Source organism: Cervus elaphus, chromosome 18 (genome assembly GCF_910594005.1).
Source record: "Cervus elaphus chromosome 18, mCerEla1.1, whole genome shotgun sequence".
NCBI lineage: Eukaryota > Metazoa > Chordata > Mammalia > Artiodactyla > Cervidae > Cervus > Cervus elaphus.
This window is the reverse complement of record NC_057832.1, coordinates 73,360,983-73,381,563: the sequence shown is the minus strand read 5'-3', so window position 1 is coordinate 73,381,563 and position 20,581 is coordinate 73,360,983. Positions and strand designations below refer to the sequence as shown.

The 20,581-nt window shown below is 52.8% G+C and overlaps 1 protein-coding gene across 1 annotated transcript in view; it reads right to left on the bottom strand.

Moving 5' to 3' along the window:
• Positions 1-1,917: 1,917 nt before the first annotated feature.
• CRHR2 (corticotropin releasing hormone receptor 2) overlaps positions 1,918-20,581 on the bottom strand; it is a 45,044-nt gene continuing 26,380 nt past the window's right edge. The window contains exons 4-13 of the mRNA XM_043873372.1: positions 17,072-17,157; positions 15,424-15,533; positions 14,970-15,087; positions 12,737-12,890; positions 12,151-12,211; positions 10,649-10,721; positions 5,414-5,499; positions 5,084-5,219; positions 4,625-4,666; positions 1,918-3,484 (exon numbers count right to left, since the gene is read on the bottom strand). Of these exons, the coding sequence (XP_043729307.1) occupies positions 3,344-3,484; positions 4,625-4,666; positions 5,084-5,219; positions 5,414-5,499; positions 10,649-10,721; positions 12,151-12,211; positions 12,737-12,890; positions 14,970-15,087; positions 15,424-15,533; positions 17,072-17,157 (1,007 nt within the window). The 3' untranslated portion in view covers positions 1,918-3,343. The remainder of the gene's footprint in view (positions 3,485-4,624; positions 4,667-5,083; positions 5,220-5,413; positions 5,500-10,648; positions 10,722-12,150; positions 12,212-12,736; positions 12,891-14,969; positions 15,088-15,423; positions 15,534-17,071; positions 17,158-20,581) is intronic.

Below are 20,581 nucleotides of genomic sequence, written 5' to 3'. Positions count from 1 at the left end.
AGCTCTGTGTAAGTCCACCTGCTGGTACTCCGTTTCTGCACCTTATCTCCACCTGAAGTCCCTTTTCTGTTGTTCTGCTAGTTACTGTCCTCCACTGGAAACCAGGGGTCTGGAGGCTTCTAAACAGACCCTCCCAGGAGGGAAATGTCAGACCTGCCTTTCACTTGCCACCATCACCTGCCACGATTGCTGGCATGTGTCATTACTGGCTCGTACCCCAGGAGGCACTCTGTGACCTCACTGTGATAATGAGCCAGGAGGTGGCAGCCATGCTGGGGATAGGGCTCTGCCTGTGGTCTCTGACAGGCAGGAGAGCCAGAAGCCTGGGGTGAGGACTGCCATTGTGGTCTCAAGTCTTTCCTAGCTTTATAAATCGGGGAGGTGAAAGGGTTAAGCAGGAGTGCCTAAGGGCGCAGGGGTCTGGGAACTTGCCTGCTCAAAATGTGAGCCTGCTAATGAGGCTGCTTTCCAGGAAGGCCAGCAGACAAGGGGCTGTCTACACTAAAGCAGATGCTAAAAAGGATGGGCTTGGCTGCGAGGAACAGGGGCTGAATGAAGTTAATGAGCAGGGGACCCAGAGACAGGGCCTAATGGCTCTGGTGGCATTTCAAGTCAGAGCTCACGGAGCCGTGACCAGGAGCCCCGGTAATGAGGGGCTGCAGGGTCAGCGCAGGACCTCAGAGGGGCCTCTCCAAACTGCCGAGGGAGCTGAGTCAAACGGTCCCTCTGGCTGACCTTGCTGCACAAGTGTTAGCGACTTCAGGGGCGCTCCAGGGCAGGCCCTCCAGGGAGCAGGCTGGCGGGATAATGAGTGGCTGGGACATGGCACTGTGGCTCTGCAGCTGCCCGAGTTCTCCGCGCTGCTCTTACGAACACTCAGCTCCTCCAGCAGCAGGGCTCTCCAAGTGGCCTCTTGGGCCTGAGTCATTTACTGCTCCTTGCTCTGCAAGGGCCCACAATGGAAGCAGCCACTGTGTCACCTCTGAGGGCGCAGGGAGACTTTCCAAGACCTGCAAGACTTTCCAAGACTTTCCAAGACCTCCCTCCGCACCTGGGAGTCAGGGCCCCCCACCTCTCTCTACTGCACACGTGTGAAGCAGAGCATCCCCCTCCTACCTCTCATTCGAGCACCTCCCAGGGCTTAACCCCACCCCTCCCAGCCCCAGCGACGGAGGAAGTCCAGGTGCTCTGGGTGAACCACCCAAAAAGCATATTCTCCACACAGCAAAGCCCTTGACAAGTTTGAGGTTGTTCATTTCATTTTTCGCAGCCTCATTTAGAGGACTTAATCATGTGGCCAGCTGACAGATCATCTTTGATGATAAATCACTGTGCAATTTTTGGCACACATGTCAAAAAGAGTTCGGAGAATTGGGTGACATCTATTATACTTATTTGCGTGAAAGGCTTCTCAGCATCTAGAGCTATAAAAATGGAAGAAAATAAAGAGGCTGGATCCTGATGCATCCACAGATTCACAAATAATTTCTTATTTGTTTCACTAAGATGTGTTTTCAATATTTTCCTTTCTAGGTTCAGCAATTACTTATAAAAAATTTTAGACATCTATATTGTTTTAATCACTTGTATGTTATATTTTATGTTAAAAATCAGTTGTAATAACTCAATCCAGAAGACTTAAAAAAAAAAACCCTTAGAATGTTTTGTCATAGGAAGTTATTTCAATTCTAATTTCTAAATATTTATTTGTGGCAGAGAAGTATGATAAGGTGAGAAACTTTCAACCATAAAAAATGCTGCATTACTAAGAAATTCTGTAGGGGGAATGGGATGAAAGTACAAGTTTCAAGAGAAAAGGAACATCCTAAAATTTCCAGTTGTTAAGGAAGAACAGGTTGCATTTTTTTTTTAATAGATGAGAGTATTAAATCACCACTGTTTGGATTTCAGATGATGTATTGTAAAGCATTGTGGTAGTTTTATTTTAAAATGTAAATATTTACCAAATGCCAGAAATCACATCCTTCACAAGTTTTAAAATTCATGTGAAAAATATTAGATGCCAACTTAAAAAGGTGCAAGATGAGATACATAATTTTAAAAATATGGGGTGGGGGCGGTATGCCAAGAGCAAAAGCTCTTTCAAACCCCAGCCTGATGGCTCTTCCTGGCCTTCGACTCCCACCCTCTCCTGGAGGGAAGGGCAGATGGAGCCAGCCATGGTTATTACCCATGGAGACGGCAGGGGCCAGCTCTATACCTCCCTCAAGACTTCAGAACAGGAAACAAGAACAGACCGCAGCCTGCTGGGATGAACCTCTCCTTAGTGCTGAATTAAACTGCCTTCAGGTTAGCAGGAAGGGCAGACACTGGCCTGGGTGAACATAAGGGACAGACCTGCAGGCATTGGTGGAGAGGGGCCCCAGGCCAGGGCGAGAGTCTCTGCAAATGAGGGTGGACTGGGCCCACCACCCTTGGCCCACAGCACCCCTTCCCCCGAGGGGAGGCTGCGTTTCTACAATAGCATGGTTTGTTTCTCAGATAGCACAGGCGTTTCTGAAGGGGAGACTGAAGCCCAGCCTCAGGTCGGGGCTGAGAGATTAGTTCCAGTCACCAGAGTCGGACTTTGGTTTCTGCTCTTTCTACCCTACTCCTTCACCCAACTCACCCCCCAGACTTCTCCTCCCGTTTCGTCCTGTACTAAGAGTATGTGCCATCCTGTCAGCATCTTCCTCCTCACCTGCCCCTCCCCCAGGCTCTGAATCTGTGGACCAGGATGAGAAGAGGCCCCTCAGGAAAGGAGGCAGCATATCCTTCTAAGAGCCCGAGGGGCAGGAGGATGGGGTCGGGGTGGGGGGTAGGTGAGGCTTCTCTAGGTTCAGAGTCCCTGGGATGAAGCCTGCGGAATTCATCTCTTCAGCTGCTGTGCCTCCCTCCAACTGCAGGGGGCGCCACTGAACACAGAGGCAGATGGCTTGGAGGGGCCAGCCATCACCCTGCTGCTGGTGGGAAGACCCTTAGCTGTGAGTGGGGGCAGAGGAGCCCCTGGTCTGTCATGAAAGCCCTTCCTGGCTCTGGGCCTCAGTTCTTCGTCTTGTAACAGGGTGACAGTAAGGATCCAGCCAGAGGCTGGTGTGGGCAATGCCTGAAGATCTGTGACCTGCTCATCTCTGGGGGTTCCTGTGACTTCTCAGCTCATCTCCCTCTCGCACTGAGACTTGGGGCCCCGCCGGCCCTGGTTCCTGAGACCCCACTTGTGCTTCCCTTCTCTTTGCCCCCACCAGGGCCTGCATGGCTGGAAGAACCCAGAGAAAGGTGCTGGAGGAAAATGGGGATGCTGTTCTGGTGGTCAAGTGATGGGCGAGATGGGGGCACTCAGAGGTCATACAGCGGCCGTCTGCTTGATGCTGTGGAAGCTGATCCGCGTGGGCGACGTGGGGATGGACATGGCCCGGGCCACGGGGGCTCGGAGGGAGTGATGGTCCTGCCAGCGGTGCCACCTTTTCCTCACAGCTGAGCGTACCTGCAGGGGAGGGGGGGAACGATCCTGAGGTCCCAGCCAGTCCTCTCCCCTGCCCCCTGCCTCTTGCTGGGCCCTCACGGGAGGCTGAGGTGACCCACCTGACTGCCACCCTCACGCCCAGGGACGGGCTGGTTCCAAAAGCAGGGTCCTTTGCATGTCCTCTGCAGCCCTGATCTTCTCTATGCCCCTGCAAGATACGCCCTGCTTACCCCAGCATGCAGCGGAGATGGAGCACTACTCATTTTAAGACCTGACTGTCACTGGTGCCACTATTCTCATCTGCATTGCAATGAAAGAATTTTCTGCAAAATGGATCATGTCCCCCACATGCGGGCCTGTCACATGGCTAAACAGAATAAATGCTCCACAAGCATTCACTGTTGGCTTGCTTTAGTGGTTCCTTCTCTCTCTGCCCTCTAGCAGCCCATGCTGGTCTCCACTGTGGACTCTCCTACCTGGGGTCTGCTTTAACTGGCAGAGACCCCAGCATGCAGACCCCACTATCACCCTGTGCACGGGCAGGTAAAGGGGCCTCAGGATGTCACTGGCATTCCTCTGGGGTGTGTGGAAACTCTCGAGCCCTGGGAGGGTATCTGCTTTCTGCCCCAGCACCCACTATGGGTCCTCACTCACCAGAGGCCTGAGTGAGCCTCTCTCCTGCAAGTCTGCTCTGCTAGGATTCCGGGCTTTGTAAAGTTCACCAGGTTTCACTGGAGCCTGGCTCCCTGAAACCATCTGGAGGCCTGTTGTCCCTGAAGCAGTAGGGAGATGGGAAAGGATGCGCTGGTGTCTTTCTGCTCCCTGGTCCATAAAAGCCTGGATGCACAGCTCACACCTCACTCCTGGAAAGTGCTCTCCTGTCATCACCCATGTGCTGGCTTTCCTCTCCCATGAGCCTCTGTGGCCTGGGCTCCTGCCCACCCAGCTTTTCGGGTGCATTGTGGAGAGATGGTGTATTGTTTCCGCCTGCAGAGTTGACCTTCTAAACTGGTTGGAGTCCCTGAGACAGGTTCCTGTCTCCCCAAAGTTGAGTGGTTTCTCTGGCCCTCCCTTTTCCAGAGTCAGGGACTCCCCTCAAATTGCCCTGGAGGGAGGTCTGAGGACCTCAAAGCCCGGGCCTCCCTGGGACAGGCGTCGTACCTCTCCATTGAAGAAGCAGTAGAAGACAGACACAAAGAAACCCTGGGAAGGAAGAGGGAGAGGTCAGTGACCTGCTGGGGGAGCCGCTCTGCCTGGGGGGTGGGGGTTGGAGCAGGGATGGGTTGGCTGGGGGAACACTCTGACTTGGCACCCCAGAGGTTCAGAACTGGGTGGGCACCCCCATCAAGGAGCAGGTTTACCAGGGTTCACTGTGAGCCACAGGGTGCCATAAGTCCTTGGAGCAGGGGCTGGGGCCTGCAGCAGGCGCAGGCAAGGGTGACCCTGGTCCAGGCGGGGGTGGGCCCAACTGACCCTGGGTGTGCACACACTTGTACTTCAGTGTGCATGAAGTGAACCCCGCGGGCGCCAGCCCCACTGAAGTGCTCTGTGAGGGCAGGGGTGCCTGAGCAATCCAGGGCAGCGAAGCTCACTGCAGCCCCATCCTGCCATGCGACCCACCTGGAACGACTGCAGGAAGGAGTTGAAATAGATGAACACAATCTGCGACAGCTCGTCCTCCCCAGGGTTGACGAAGAAGAGCATGTAGGTGATGCCCAGAAGGGGCAGGAGAACCAGGGTGGCCTTCACCGCCTTCCTGGGGGGGTGGAAAAGGTAACGAGACCCATCTGAGCCCACACTGCAGGTGGGTCCTCACTGGCTGGTGTTTCTTCTGGGAGCCTGAGCGAGGCCCCCAGGTGAAACTCAGAGGGTCCTGCCCAGAGGCCGGGGGATGGCCCAGATGGCCTCCTCATTCCTTCCCTGCTGAGGGTCGAGGCACCCATCACTTACCTGTACTGGATCGTCTCTGATGTGGTGGATGCTCGTAACTTTGTCATTAGAATCCTGACAATGTTGAACAGAAATACAAAGTTGATCTGGAGGGAGAAGGGCAGGGAGGGAAAAAGAAAGAGCCATGAGGTGGGGACGAGCTGAGAGACAGCCTTCTCCCCTGCAACCCCCTGAAAATCCATGTCCCATGCACACTCCCATTCCACCTGTTACCCCAGCACCTGCGTGGGGTCCCAAGGCCTCTGCTCCTTCCTCCTAAGGGCAGGTAGATACCTCAGTCCCCTCACCTGAGGGTTCCAAAGCCTGCTTCTCCACCCGCAGGCCCAAGGGAGGGAACACAGACTTGGAGGGAGTGTTCACTCCTTCCTAAGGCACAGCTCCTCAGAGTCCCCAAATCCGTGCCCTCCCCAGGGATACCAAAGAAACTGACGGCCCTGGTTGGCCCTCCTCCCACACTGCCCTGCTGCAGGGCTCCCACGTGTCAACTGAGGGGCTCCTGGAGGCCCCCTGGACAGAGGATGGCCCTGCCCTGGTGGCATGGACCCAGCCAGATGGAGCAATAAGTGACTTAGTTGCTGGGAGGAGTGATTAATCTCTCACCATTCATTTTTAGAGGAAAACTCTAAAATATTCACAGACACCTCTGAGGCCATGGGGATGAACAGGCTCCTGGGCTGACTCCGAGGCTCCTAGAAGGGCCTCATTTATCTTCATTCTGAGCCTTCTCTCAGCATCGGAGCCTGCCACACCCCGCCTCTCCCCAGGACCTGCCCGTGTGGCCTCTGGAGGCAGCTTCAGGCTGTGTGTGGTCTCTGTAGGCGTGCAAGTGTTGGCTTGTCCGTGTGCCTGTGTGCTGCCCTCTCAGTGTTCCATGTGGGTCTGTGCTCTGTGCTGGGACGTTTGCCTGGGAGCATGCTCATGTGTGAGTGTGTATCTGGGGACGCGGACATGCCTGTGTCTCTCTTCATCCATCTCCAAGTACAAGGAGACAAGAAAGTGAGCACTGTGGGCCTGACACCCTAGGAATCTCTCCCAGGAAAGAGGAAGATACATATTAGCCCAGGGGTGTCTGCTGGGTCATGCGTCTACACACGTCTGAGATGTGTGCACACACACACACACCCCTCCTGTCCCGGACCTGAGACTCTGTCATTTCTGAAGTCTCCTAAGTTCTGGACCCCAGACAGGGAGTCTGGGGACACAGACATCCCTGTGGCCTCTGGATCACCCCTAAGCTTGAGGATGCTCCAGGGGCCTGGGGTGGGGGGTGCCTCCTCAGTCACAGCCTGCTGCTCTTGAACCACAGTGGCACAGCCTGGTGAACCCAGGGTGAGGGGTGGTGGAAGCGTTCAGCCAGGGATGCCATGACCTAATGTACCTTGCTTCCTCTTAAGGCTCATCTAATCTCTAGCTCCTGGGTTTCTGGTATATTCTCCTGGATCATGAGGTCACTTGGACACATAGGTAGATCCTAATTTTCTCATACAAGTGATACAAAACACTTGACCTTTTCTGATTCTTCCTAACTTCTCTGAGAATAGAGGTTATTGGAATCAAAATATATTCTCATTTCTTCCATATTTCCCTGCATTTTAAACCTTATTCAATAATCATCCATAAACCCTCTAACCAATTCAATTATCCACTTGCTTTTATCCATCATTCCTTTAATCCATCCATCCAAATATTACTCGACCATCGTTTTATTAACTTCTCTAGCCACCTACCCACTTATTTAATGTGTGACATTCATCTACCCATCCATCCAACCATCCATCCATCCATCTAAATATCTGTTCAACATTCTATTCATCAATTTATCTACCCTCTCACTCACTTAACAGATAACATACACAGATTCACTAACCACCTACCCACCCACCCATCCACCCAATATAAGCAGTTGCTGAGCACCTTTGAGTTACGGGGCCCCTTCTGTGAGGGAAGGGCAGGACAGGGGCTGGTGTGGAGGGTCTGGGAGACAAGGCCTTATCCCCTCTCCTCACACCAGGCAGGAGTTGGTGACACTGTCCCCACCCCATCTCAGCCTGGTCTGTGCAGCCCCAAAGTCACTCTTTCCTTTTGAGCTTGGCTCCCAGCCTCCCCATTTACAACATCTTCTCCACCTCATTTAACTGCAGGCACCTTCCTCCCTTCCCCAGAGAGGCACTGACACCACCCACCCACCCCCCACTTTCCAAACCTTCCCTGTCTGCGCATGTGCAGAGGCAGGCGGGGAGGGAGGAGGCCTGGCATCTCTTCCTTCTTGGCTTCAGATGTGATTCCTCCTGTCCTTTAAACCCAGGCCAGGAGGGGAAGCCCCAGCCCTTGAGGGTGTCCTCTGCATCCCTTCAGTTCTGGGTATTGGGGTGCTGCCATGACATCTCTGCTCCCTCTTCCCACCTCTCCCGGCCTCAGCTTCTTATCATGCACATTCACTGGCTCAAGCAACATAGCCAGCCTGCTAGTCTTGCCTGGATCTATAGCGTCTCAGAGGCCCCAGTCCTGAGTCCAACTATAGACAGGGCCCTATCTGGGCCATGGAGAAAGCCCAGATGACTCACATCCCTGACCACAAGGCCGCTGGACACACCACGGTTCTTCAACTAGAGTATGCACATCAAAGGTGCTTATTCCAAATACAGATCCTAGACCCACCTCAGAGATTCCCAGTGGCAGATGAGGGCCCTGGAATCTGCATTTGGAACAGGGAAGCTGAGATGCTGCTGAGGAAGACACCATCCATGGATCAAAGATCCAAGTCTTTCGCCAGACAGACCTCATGTGCCATCCACCGTTCACCTATAGCTGCAGGGGGCAGTTCCCAGGTTGGGGCTTTCTCTGGTGCCAGGGGAGCTAGCTTGGTCAGAAAACAGAGAGGAGCCTGGAAACATGGGGATTCCAGGTCCCCAGGGCATCAGCCACTGATGGGACATGAAATGTGTGGGTAAGTAACCTGGCTTCCCAACCGAGGGTCAGTTCTGAGACTCTTCCACTTGTTGCCCTGAGGAAGCCTGCTCATCAGTTCACCTTCGCTGGCTTCCTTCCTTGTCTTCTACTTTCACTATCATTCTGCTTCCGAGGACCACCTCCCACATGAACACACATGGCTCTAACTTCAGCTATTCCAACTAGAATCTGCGTGGCCTTAGGCAAACTGCTTAGACAACCTTTCTGAGCTTCTGCTTCCTTGCTGGTCTAGCAAGGATTGCCACGGAGCCTGTCTGGGAAGGTCGGCTCACGTTCAAACACTCATGGAGAGCACTGAGCTTGTGCTCTTCCCACGCTGACAACAGTGACAACAGCCTCCTGCAAACCCAACCAAGCCAACTCACTTCCCAGAACCCAGAAACGAGCATGGGTCTCTCAGACAGTTGTGAGCAGGGGTGGCAGGGTCACCAAGCTCGCATCCAATGGAAAGGACAACAAGAGGTGGTGGGTGATCTGCCCCTTAGGTCTCAGCTCAGCTAGCTATTAGTGGTAATCTTGTATAGTCATTTCATCTCTCAGGTTCTTCATCTGTGAAACGGGAGCATTATCCATATCTCTAGGCTTCAAGGGTGTGAGGACTGGAAATGAAGATAGAGCTTCTAGAAGGGTTGAACTTAGAACCTGGAAGCCCTGTCCATGTACACAGCAGTGTGTGGGCTGGGTCCACAGGGAAAGACAAGGCCCTTGGTGAGGGTGGAACCAAAGAAGGGAGCATAGACAGGAGGCGGGAATCGGGTCCTGGCATCGGGCCTTCCTGGCCTCCCTGGTGGCTCAGAAGGTAAAGAATCTGCCTGCTAATGCAGGAGACCAGGGTTTGTTCCCCGGGTCAGGAAGATTCCCCTGGAGAAGGTGTAACAACCCACCCCAGTATTCTTGCCTGGAGAATTCCACGGGCAGAGGCGCCTGGCAGGCTACAGTCCACGGGGTGGCAAAGAGTCTGACACGACTGAGTGACTGACACACACACACACACACACTGGGCCTTCCAAGACTGTCCCCCTTCTCTGCATTTCCTCACTGCTCTCCAACATCTTTGCAGAGGGGGCTCGAACCCCACCCAGGTCAGTCTTCCTTGGCTGGTTCTCAGGCTCATCAGAAGCCTTCTCCCTCCAGAATGGGCTCTCAGCTGCTGGTGGGGAAGGGATGGGTCTCATGGGGTTTCCATTCACACGGTGGAGGGGGTGGGGATCAGTGACTCATTGCAGCTGGGAATCCAAGGACAATGATCCCCCCAACTGACTGCTGACAATGACTGGCTTCCATCTCTGAAATGAATGAAGCCCTGATGGTAGAGTTTCAGGCACTGGGTAAAAAACCTTCTTAGTCATATTTATCAAGGACACTCCAAAGAAGGGGTCAAATGAATCCTGGAGGAAGTTACAAAAGGGTGGAGAATAAGGAGATAAAAAGAGATAAACAGTCATTGTCTCTAAGGTAGACCATTAGGCACCTGCTGTGTGCAACAGGGGGATGACCATTCCCTCTCAAGCTTCCCACAGGAAGCGAGTGGCCCTTTAAAGAAGCTGGTACATACAGGAGCCTGAAATTACCAAGCCTGAAATAAGTCTTACGTAAATGCCAATTTCTTATGGTGCTTTTTTGTACATTTCTTTTTTTTTTAATGTATGATATATAATGGGTTCATTTTTTTGCAGAATGCAGCCTCTACTTAAACTCTACCTTAATTAAAGCTCGCTGTGGTTTAGAGACATGGCTGCAATTATATCTTAGATGTGAATACTTCTGGCAAAGGGTGGGGAGCTGGGTAAGGAACAATTGCTCATTATGCTTTGCTTCATTTGGTCCCACTGCTCCAGGCTGGGGGCGGTGGGCTGAACCTTGGAGGAGGTCTCTGCGGGTGGAGGGAGAGGTAGGTCTGGGCTGAACCAAATCCTGCAGACCCTTCTCTTGCCACCAGTTGCCCCCTCTCCCTCCGCCTGGCTGTCTCAACACTGAACCTGGCAAGGGGATGTCAGATGTCAGAGAGACTAGAAATCTGCCAGTCAGACCCACTCTCTGCCCAGAGAAAGAACCCAAGGGCCAGAGAGGGGAATGGGGCTGCATCAGGGTGTAGAGCGTTGCAAAAGAGAGAACAGAGAGCCAAGCAGTGTGGTACTGTGTACAGAGTTGGGGGGGGCGGGGGAGGGGCTGCTCCAGGCCACATCCTTCCCCAGCATCTCTGTGGTGGGTCCTCTGCAGTCCTCTGGGTGCCCAGCCCCATCCCAGTTCCCACTGAGGACCTACCAGGAGCACGAGGATGATGGGGCCCTGGTAGATGTAGTCCACCAGGTCACCGGGCTCCTTGCCAAACCAGCACCTGCAAAGATGGGGTGGCTCTAAGTGGCCTGCTGAACCAGAGCCTGGGACCATTGCAGCCTTGAAGCCAGGGTCCCCTGGCTTGATCCTTTCTGAGACCCCATCTCCATGGCTGCTCCTCCCCCTAAAGCCTGGATGGACAGCCCCAGACCCACTGACCTCCTTGGGTCACTCCTGAGCTGCCTTTTGCCCTACGTGGAGGGTCTGGTCTCCTCAGGTAGACCGAGAGAGGGTCTGGGTCTCCTCCTCACTCCCCCAACCCCATCCCAGTCTGCTGGGCCCAGGCCTGGACCCACAAGAGGCTCATGAATGGAGAGCTGGTCTCCCCCTCGCTGGCCCAAAGCCCAACCACCTGCACGACCTGTTCCCGCATTGCCGGGAACACGCATCTCCTGTGCCAGGCACTTAGCCACACAAAACCGCAGGTGCGGAGGCGGGAGCCTTCTCCTGGTGCATCCCCGGCCTCATTCACTCAGGGGAGGAAGCCTGTTTCTACGCTGGTTGGCTATTCCCTGGGGATGCCAGGAGTGGAGAAGCTTCAGGGCCTGGGGTCAGGGTTAGCCCAGGACCCAGTTTGGCTCTGTCAGCAACTCTTATTGGACCTCAGAAAGGGCCCCACAGACTTCAGAAAGTTCTATGTCTTCCACAACCTTGGAGGCCATCCAGTGCACACTGCCTAGTTGTGTACCCTCACTGCTGCCCTCCTAGCACAGGGATTTTTTTCCTTTGCTTAAATGCCCCCATGATGGGAAGCTCACTACCTCTCAAGGCAGCCCTCTCACTCTAGGGCAGCCTTTATTGCTAGGAGCCTGGAACCTACCCCATCACTGCCCCCACCCCTAAACCTCATCTGTTGTCTCTAGCCTTGGAGACGGCAAGAAGATCTGAGCATCGAGACTGACGCTCCTCGTCCTCTCTTCTCTCAGTGGGTGGCTCCCAACTTCCCCGCTGTTCCTTGGCTGCTCTGTTGCCGAGATCTGTGCTGAGGCTATTTCAAAGTCTCTGGTGCAGAGGGTCCCAGCATGGAACACTGTACCCAAGGCAGAGACTGGGGTGCAGAGTAAAACAAGCGTCCACTGGCCTGACCCGGGGCATCTGTGAGTGGCTCAATGCCACAATCCTGGATGTGCTCTGGCCTGAAACCTGGGAGTCCTTGGCCTCCTCCATATGGCCCAGGCCAGGCTCACCACACCCAACTCCAGGAGGAGGCCTTACCAAAGGTCAAGAGGGTCATGCATTGGATGCCTAAAGGAACCATGATTCCTAACTCAATTCCACTAAGTTGACTTGACACCTATCACATGAGTACCTCTGGGTTCTGGGGAAAGTTTTTCAATTTTAAAACAACGGAAAAGTGAATATGTCCTGGCTTGGCTGCAGGTCCAACCCCGTGGTCTGGCCAGAGCCCACGGCTGGCCAGTCCTACTTACTGTTCATTCTCGTAGTAGAGTTTGCCAATGGCCCAGGCAATGACGATGGGGCAGGGGACACCTAAAAGAAGGACAGACAAAGCTGCAGTGGACAGAGAGATGGTCAGGAGACCCTCTTGTAGAACACAGAGTATGGGGACCACAAAGGGCTAGGACATTGTTTCCAATCATTCAACTGCAGGCCATCTAGGACCTTGGGGGGCCCCGTTCCTAGACCCCTGCCACACCCCTCCCCTACTCTCAGCTATCCCCTCCAAGCAGGTCAGAGAGATGAGGGGATAGTGTGATTTTCTGAGATTTTTTGATAGAGAAGTGGAGCTGGCCAGCTTCTCTTTTGAGGTGAGAGACAAAGGTCTTTGGATCAGCCATTCCAAGCAAGAAGAGGAGGACCATTTGTGGACTGTCCTCTTGGAGGGACTATTTGCTTCTCCCTCGTCCACTTGGAGGAGAGTGGCTGCCTCCTCAGACTATCCTGGGGATGGTAGATGGCAACATGGTCCCGTCCTTGGACCCAAGATGAAAGGAGGTGACCCGGTCAGCAGAATCCTCTCCCCACTAGACCCTGCAGGCCCCCCGGGACCCTCACACCATCCAATGAAGAGGAAGAGCCATTTGCGCAGGCGCTCGGTGGAATAGGTCATGACAATGGCCGTGTGCAGGTAGCAGCCCTCTACGAACATCCAGAAGAAGTTTGTCACCACGAAGTAGTTGAAGATGGTGGTGATGCAGCGGCACCAGACCTGCAAGGGGCAGGCAGCAGTCAGCAGCTGCCTGGAGCCAAGGCCCCGTGCGCAGCTCGGGTGCTGACAGAGTGGAGTCATTTGCGTTAGGTCACGGACACAAACACTCTCGAATCTCATTCTGGGAAGCTTCATCCTTCATCATTTCTCTTTCAGTTTTTCAGATTAAGGGGCCAGGCTCCCCTGACACCAGGGTGTCTGACTTCTCCCTGGTGATTTCTAATCTCCTTTTTCATAAAAGAAAGTGGGAGTCTGGCTCTGAGCTTTCTGCAGGGAGAGGCTAGAACTGAACCGCACTGCTGTGTATCACTGTCATTTTCTCCAGCATGTGGGTTGGGCTCAGTAGCCCAGTAATGTACGACTCTCTGCGACCCCATGGACTGTAGCCTGCCAGGCTGCTTTGTGCTTGGGATTTTTCCAGCAAGGATACTGGAGTGGGTTGTCATTTCCTCCTCCAGGGGATCTTCCCGATCCAGGGATCGATTGAACCCATGTCTCCTGCCTCAGCAGGTGGATTCTTTACCACTGAGCCACCTGGGAAGCCTATTTTTTCAAGGATCACCTTCAGTTCACAGCAAATCAGCCTGGTTTCCATTTAGGGATGGACTATGAAATTTCATGCAGAAAAAAATTAGTGAGTCAATTTAAAGACTGCTATTGAAACAGTACAGGGTCTATGAAGGTGAGCCACAGCTCTGGAGGTGATCCTCCCAGATTCCCAGGTTTAGGAAATTCTGGGCTTAGCGTGATTGCTGTTGTCTCTGGAGCTGGGGCCTCACTAACACTGGGGCCTCTGGCAAGTGGCCATACCTCTCCGAACCTCACCGTGTTGTAGAGAAAAAGATAATGCCATCCTACAGGCTGGCTCCAGGAGATGGAGGTGGCAAAGGCAGGCACCACGAAATGAATGCCATTGCCAAGTGCCTTCTCAGTTAAGGGGAATTTGTCCTTGTCCCTCTGAGCAGGGTTACTACCACTCCCTCAGAGGACAAGCCTGCCCAGAGCCAGCGTGGGCCATGGCCAGGTCCAGCTTCAGGCCAGACCTCTTCTCAATGGACCCTCCCTGGCCATCTTTCTTAGGGATTTGTCCCCAGGGCACCCTCAGAGCTGAGGACATGGGCAATGGTGGTCAGAGGAGCCCTGCCATGGGAATGGATTGTGGACGGCTCAGCCCCTCTCTGTCAGGCTCTAATAGCCTCGGCTGTCAGAGCATCAGCTGAGCTGATCTCAGCCTCTGTGGCTTCCCTCCATGATCCCAGCCCTGATCTTGGGCTCCATGTGGCCGTCTGTCTTCTCTATTCTGAGAAAGTCCTGCTGAGCAAGGACTCCTAAGATCTGCTCCTCCGCAGATCTTCTTCCTGCTTCCCCGCCCCCAGGTTAACAATGCCTTGTCAATACAAGCCAACAGTGGGCTGCATGACACCCCAAACTGATTGAATTCTGTTGATGCTGAGGCAAGGCTTGAGGAGGGGCCAAGTCAAAAGGCAAACCAGGCTGGGTATGTGCTCAGGACTAGCCATCCAAAGACAACGTATTGAGCAGTGTCTAATAGTGGACAGAAGAGCTCTGTGCATGGCTCCATTCTAGGCTCTGGTTTCACAACCTGGACGCAGTACAACAGCGGTTGACACAAATCCAGAGCGGGCAGCTAACGCGCTGTTCTGCTCAATGTCCTGATGGCCCAGCTGCAGAGGCATCATAACAACGTCATCTAACCTCTCTGAGCCTCAGTTTCCAGGTCTGGAAAATTCCATGTAGGAAAATTCCTACAACTCTCTAATTGGAATCAAGTGAGCTAAAGCTCAATAGAGGTTCATTTCAGCCTCCTTTCCTCTAAGGGATCTTCGGGAGGTACTAAATGCACAAGACAGGGAGTGGAACAGGATAAACCAAAGTCTGGGGTCTGGTCTGAGCTGCTCTCAAGACCCCACCTGGAGCCCCATTCCCCCACCTCCAGCTCTGGAGGGACAATGATGGGGTAGAGGTGAGCTCAGGCTCAGGTCTGCATGTGAAGATGGGGTGAGAGAGATGGGAGCCCCCAGAGCCCCCCAGGCCCAGCCCCAAACCTCCACCCACGACCTTGTTGCTCTCATGCACTTCATGGTCGATGAGCTGCAGCAGGAACCACATGACATTCCGCAGGATAAAGGTGGTGATGAGATTCCAGTGAATCACGTTCCGGAGACAGCGAATGCTCCTGTGTGAGACCCAGGATAGCTGTCAGCCGGGACAGGCTGCACCTGGGCTCAGAGCTCAGTTGGGGCAGGGGACAGGGGTCAGCTGGGCCTGTGCCCCTCCCTCTGACCCGAGGTGAGGGAGAGACTTAGCCTGGGATGAAGGCAAGACAGTCTTCCAGGGCCAGCAGCCCTTTTGCATTCTGCATGCCTGCTAGTGGTCAGTGCTCTGGTACCTCCCCAAGCCCCTTTTGTCCATTGGCCCCAGGGTCGCCAGAGTGGAGGTGAGAATGTCTGAGATAGGTGAAGGAGATGCTATGGTGGCGGGGGGAGAAAAAGCAGGGGTGGGGTGGACTCACCGCAGGGCCAGGAAAAGCAGGAAGGCACCCACGAGGGCTGCCACGGACACGCAGTGGCCCAGGTAGTTGACGATGAGTGCAATGCGGTAGTGCAGGTCATACTTCCTCTGCTGGACAGACAGACAGACACACAGGCAGTTGGAGGCCTGGGGCACGTGGGTTCTCTAGCGATGGCCACCCAGTGCGTCCTGACCTTGGGGGCACTAGACACCTGGCTCCCACAGCTCTCTCCTGTCGGCCCTGTGTGGCTCTTGGTATGAACGGCTGTGTTCAGGAGTCCCAACATGCAATTTGGGGCAGATCTGAACACAACGTATCCTGAGCTAGGCCAGAGTTGTGGGGATGTAGACTCTATTTTATTTTTGTAATTAATTTATTTTAATTGGAGGTTAATTACAATATAGTGGTGGTTTTTGCCATATATCAACATGAATCAGCCACAGGTGTACATGTGTTCCCCCATCCTGAACCCCACTCCTTCCTCCCTCCCCACCCTGTCCCTTCTATTTCATTTTTAATTCTGGAATGGAAGTAGCTACACCTGTGTTTTGTCTCAGCTCACACCCGAACGGGATGCCCCTCAGAGTGCACTGACTTATACCTCTGGGACTCTGTATAATGAAGCCAACCCGCCCTCCCATCTCTGAAGCAGTGAACTATGTATGGCAGGTCTGGGGGTCCCATGGGATCGGTCTGCCCTGGGTACAGCTGTGAGAGGGTGTCTTGTCTGTAGAGATTTTAAGAACAGTATCAAGGCCAAACAAAAGTCAGTCTGCTTTATCACTACTCGCTGGCAATTCTAAACAAAGGCAATGATTAAGATAGTCCTTCCTGTCGGGGCAGGCTATCCCGACACCCCACCCTCACTTTGGTTTACCAGTGTTCACATCTCAAGCACTGTGAGATGGGGAGTGAAGGCAGAGGGCTGGAGGGGACCACTTTCTCTCCTTTATGACCGTCCCGCTTGCCCCTCTTGTGGCCTCACTGTAGACCTCCTTTGGCTCACATTTTGTAGAATCACTTTCTCAGGGAAGACAAATGTTTTTTCTTTGAATGTGGACTTCTTTTGGGGGAAAGTTACAGCCTCACTGGGGGCTGTAAAGGGTGAATGAGGAGGAAGATGGAGGTGGGATGTATCTTTTGGAGTCAGGAGTTGAGAAATAGCTTCAAAGGGGAGGAGGTTGGCACCACAGACAGTACGGAATCCAGTTCCAGAGCAAGGGGAGGGGTGAAGCCTGAGGGGGGCGCAGCTTCCTGCAGGGAATACCCCTCTGAGCCCTGCACCTGTTTCCACATGGAGTCGTAGAATCAGAATGCAAGAAGGAGAAACAGGCCCAGAGGAGAGGAGTCACACAGCCTGTTAGATGTGGGGACACTGGTCACATGGTCATTCCCTGCGTGTGTCATGCGCCACCTTGCTTGGGCCCCTCACCAGCCGAGCTCTCCCGAAGGTGGGGCTCTGTGTCCCCTTCTCTGCCCACCACAATGTCACTGAGCACAGGACAGGACATAAAGGCAGGGACAAGAGGTGCAAAAAGGGGTGGGTGGCCGACACAAGGACTGGTTCTGCCCCCTTGGCATCCTCTGTGCTCTGTCCCAGTCCTACACTTATACAAGGACCAAGGGTGGGGCAGGTGGGGACACTCACCTTATCATCCAGAATGGGTTCACACTGTGAGTAGTTGATCCGCGAGGCCCACGTCCCATTCTCCAAGCACTCTCGGTAGGCATTCCCTACAAAAGATGGCCAGCGCCAAGCAGGGGTGGCAGTCACTTTTTAAGAACTCTCCCTGGCTCCCTGGTACCCACAGGTTAAGGTCCCTACGTCTCAGGCTCTCTAGACCTGCAAACACAACACGTCTGTACGTTCACGTGAAAGTCATTAATGTGAAAAGTGCATAGAAGGCTTACCACCCGGGGTGGCTGAAAGGCATGATTAAAACCCATTTCTGATACAATCTTTGATTAGCAATTTGTACATTTTCTTTAATTTTGTTCAAAACTGAACCCCAGGGACTTCCCTGGTGGTCCAATGACTAAGCCTCCATGCTCCCAATGCAGTGGGCCCAGGTTTGATTCTGGTTGGGGAACTAGAGCCCACATGTTGAAACTAAGAATTTGCATACCACAACTAAAAATTCTGCATGGCACTACTAGAGATCCCACATGCTTCAATGAAGACTGAAGATCCTATGTGCTGCAACTAAGACCCGGTGCAGTAAATAAACATTAAAAAAAAAGGTTGAACCCCACAGTGAGCCTGGGATGTGGCTGAAGACTCACTACTTTCAGCACGATGAATAGTTTCCAAACTTATCACAATCATTTTATGCTCCTGAGATCCATACTTTCCCCTCAGGATCAGCACTTTCATGTTCACGACAGTCACTGTTTACACAGCAGGTGTCTGCCCTGTACCAAGTCCTCTTTTAACTGCTTTAGTTACACTTGCCCCTTCAATCCTCACAGCAACCCCATGGAGGACGTACTAAGATTAACCCATTTTACAGATGAGAAAAGTCAGGCACGAGGCAATCAAGCAGTTTGCCAAGGATTCAGAGATAAGAAGATTCAAACCCAGAAGGTCCAATTCAGGGCTTATGTTCCTAGCCTCTAAGCTACTGGGTAGTGGCAGGAATGACGGCAATTTGGGGCAACAAGACTGTGCTGCTGACCTTGAGCTGCAGCTGCCTGGGAGGCCACCACGTGATCTCTACATGTTTGAGAACTTGCCTCTGTGCTCAAGTTGGAGTGCGATGTGGGAAAAGAATTTCAGAACATCTGTGTCTGATATAGAGAAGTGAGGGCTTTATTGAAGGGGGATGTACGAAGTTCAAAGAATGCTCATATTTTCTTTAAATCCTAGCTTGACTGTCAAGATCTAGCTCCTAAGCCACCCTCTCCAGGTAGCCACCCTCTCCAGGTCACCTCCAGCCAGAAGGAACCTCTCATACCTGATAACTTCAAAGCCCTCTGCTGCCTTGGCTCGGCTGGGCATTTTGCTGTTTTCTGTACCTTACCTCCCCCGCTTACTCAGAAACTCCAAACCACCCATTGTTTAGGGGTAATTTGTTCCAGGGTTCTGCTCTCTGGCTAATGGGCAGTTGTTTGTGGATTTTTCTTTTGCGCTTACGTTTGAATCACAATACAAAGCTAATTAAAATAAATGGTTCACAGAGCACAGAGTCACAGAGCTGGAGGGGGGAACCTTAGATTGTTTTTGGAAGCAATGAATTCTGAAATAATTACGTTACTTTAAAAATCCACTTCCGCTGAGCTAACAGTGAGTTAAAAGCAATGAAATTATGAAGGCACACTTGCTGAAGAGCAGAAACAATGGCGGAGATTCTATTAGCCTAATTGTTTTTTTAATTTGAGCTCATAGGTTTTTCAAATTTGGGGTTGTTACTGGCCTACTCCGGACTCCTGGGCCTGTCACCTGTCAGCGAGGTCCCTGGCCAGGGTATGAGTTAGTTAGGCCAGTGTTGGTCTGACACTGACTCTGACCCAGTGCAAGGACACCAGCTCCTTGCCCCTAACCATGGCACCCAGCCCCAGTGGGGTCTCTCCTCCGACAGGCTTGTTATATACAGAAAAGTTGTATGTTAAGAGAATGTGATGCATAGGATCAGTGATGTCACTGAACTAAGGAAGAGTATAGGGTGAAGCCAAAAGGACCAATGGAAAGGCATTTTGGGAGGGTGGGTGCTTTTATTAAATGAACAGTCCCTCCCTGATAGGGGTTTAGAGTCCCTCTCAACAGGCCTGGGTAAGATGAGACAGACTCTGATCCTGGCTGTAGTCCAAAAGGCAGAAAATTTTATCTTCTTTGGATGTGTTCTTAGATGTTATCCAGCCTTCCAGAAGTTCAGTGCTAAGCTCCTTCCTCCAGGAAGGACTTTTTGATTGCTTCCGTCTAAAGAGTCTCTTTCTCCTGAGTCTCCCAATACCTCCATGCTCCTCAGTCCTGACAGCCTGAGCCCCACACTTAAGCTCTTGCATATGACCTGGACCTGAGTTGTTCAGGTGCATGAGTCTGGTGTCTCAGGTCAGTGTGGGGCTCCCTGAGGATGTTGTTGTTCAGTTGCCCAGTCATGTCCAATTCTTTGCGACCCCATGGACTGCAGCATGCCAGGCCTCCCTGTCCCTCACCATCTCCTGAGGTTTGCCCTAGTTCATGTCCATTGCATCAGTGATACCATCCAGCCATCTTATCCTCTGATGCCCTCTTCTTCTTCCCTCAATCTTTCCCAGCATCAGGGACTTTTCCAATGAGTCAGCTATTCACATCAGATGACCAGAACACTGGAGTTTCAGCTTCAGCATCAGTCTTTCCAACGAGTATTCAGGGTTGATTTCCCTTAAGATTGACTGGTTTGATTTCCTTGCTGTCCAAGGGACTCTCAAGAATCTTCTCCAGGACCACAGTTCGAGGCATCAATTCTTACCCCTAAGCTGAGAATACTCATCTCCCAAGTATGGCATCTTGTGGTGGTACTGACCATGGGTGGGCTTGAGGATGGGAGGGGTCAGGCTAGAGAGGCTGCAGATCTGAGGCCTTTCTGATCCTTTACATCAATGCCCTTGGGGTACCAAGCTCTATGGAATTTGTCTCCTCCTTTATTTTTTTTCTCCCCTGAAGTCCACCCCTCCCCTCGCCCCCCCACCCGCCTCCTCTCTCATCATCTTGCCTGGACGGGTACAGCAGCCTCCTCTCTTGCCTCCCTGCCTCATTGCTTGTTCCCCTCAACCCTCTGTTCTTTACCCCCATTTCATGTTGATTTCTAAATAAAAGCCATCTGCTGCTGCTGCTGCGTGCATGCTCAGTCATCTCAACTCTTTGAGACCCCATGGACTGTAGCCCACCAGGCTCCTCAGACCATGAGGATTTTCCAGGCAAGAATACTGGAGTGGGTTGCCATTTCCTTCTCCAGGGGATCTTCCCAACCTAGGGATTGAACCCATAACTCCTACATCTCCTGCATTGGCAAGTAGATTCTTTACCACTGAGCTACCTGGGAAGCCCAATAAAGGCCATCAACAGCTTTTTATCACTCTGGAGAATAAAGTCCAACCTTCCTGGTGTGCTAATCAAGGCTCTTGACACTCGGGCCCCAGCAGAACTTTCCTGACCCATCACTACCTCTCCACGTGGCTG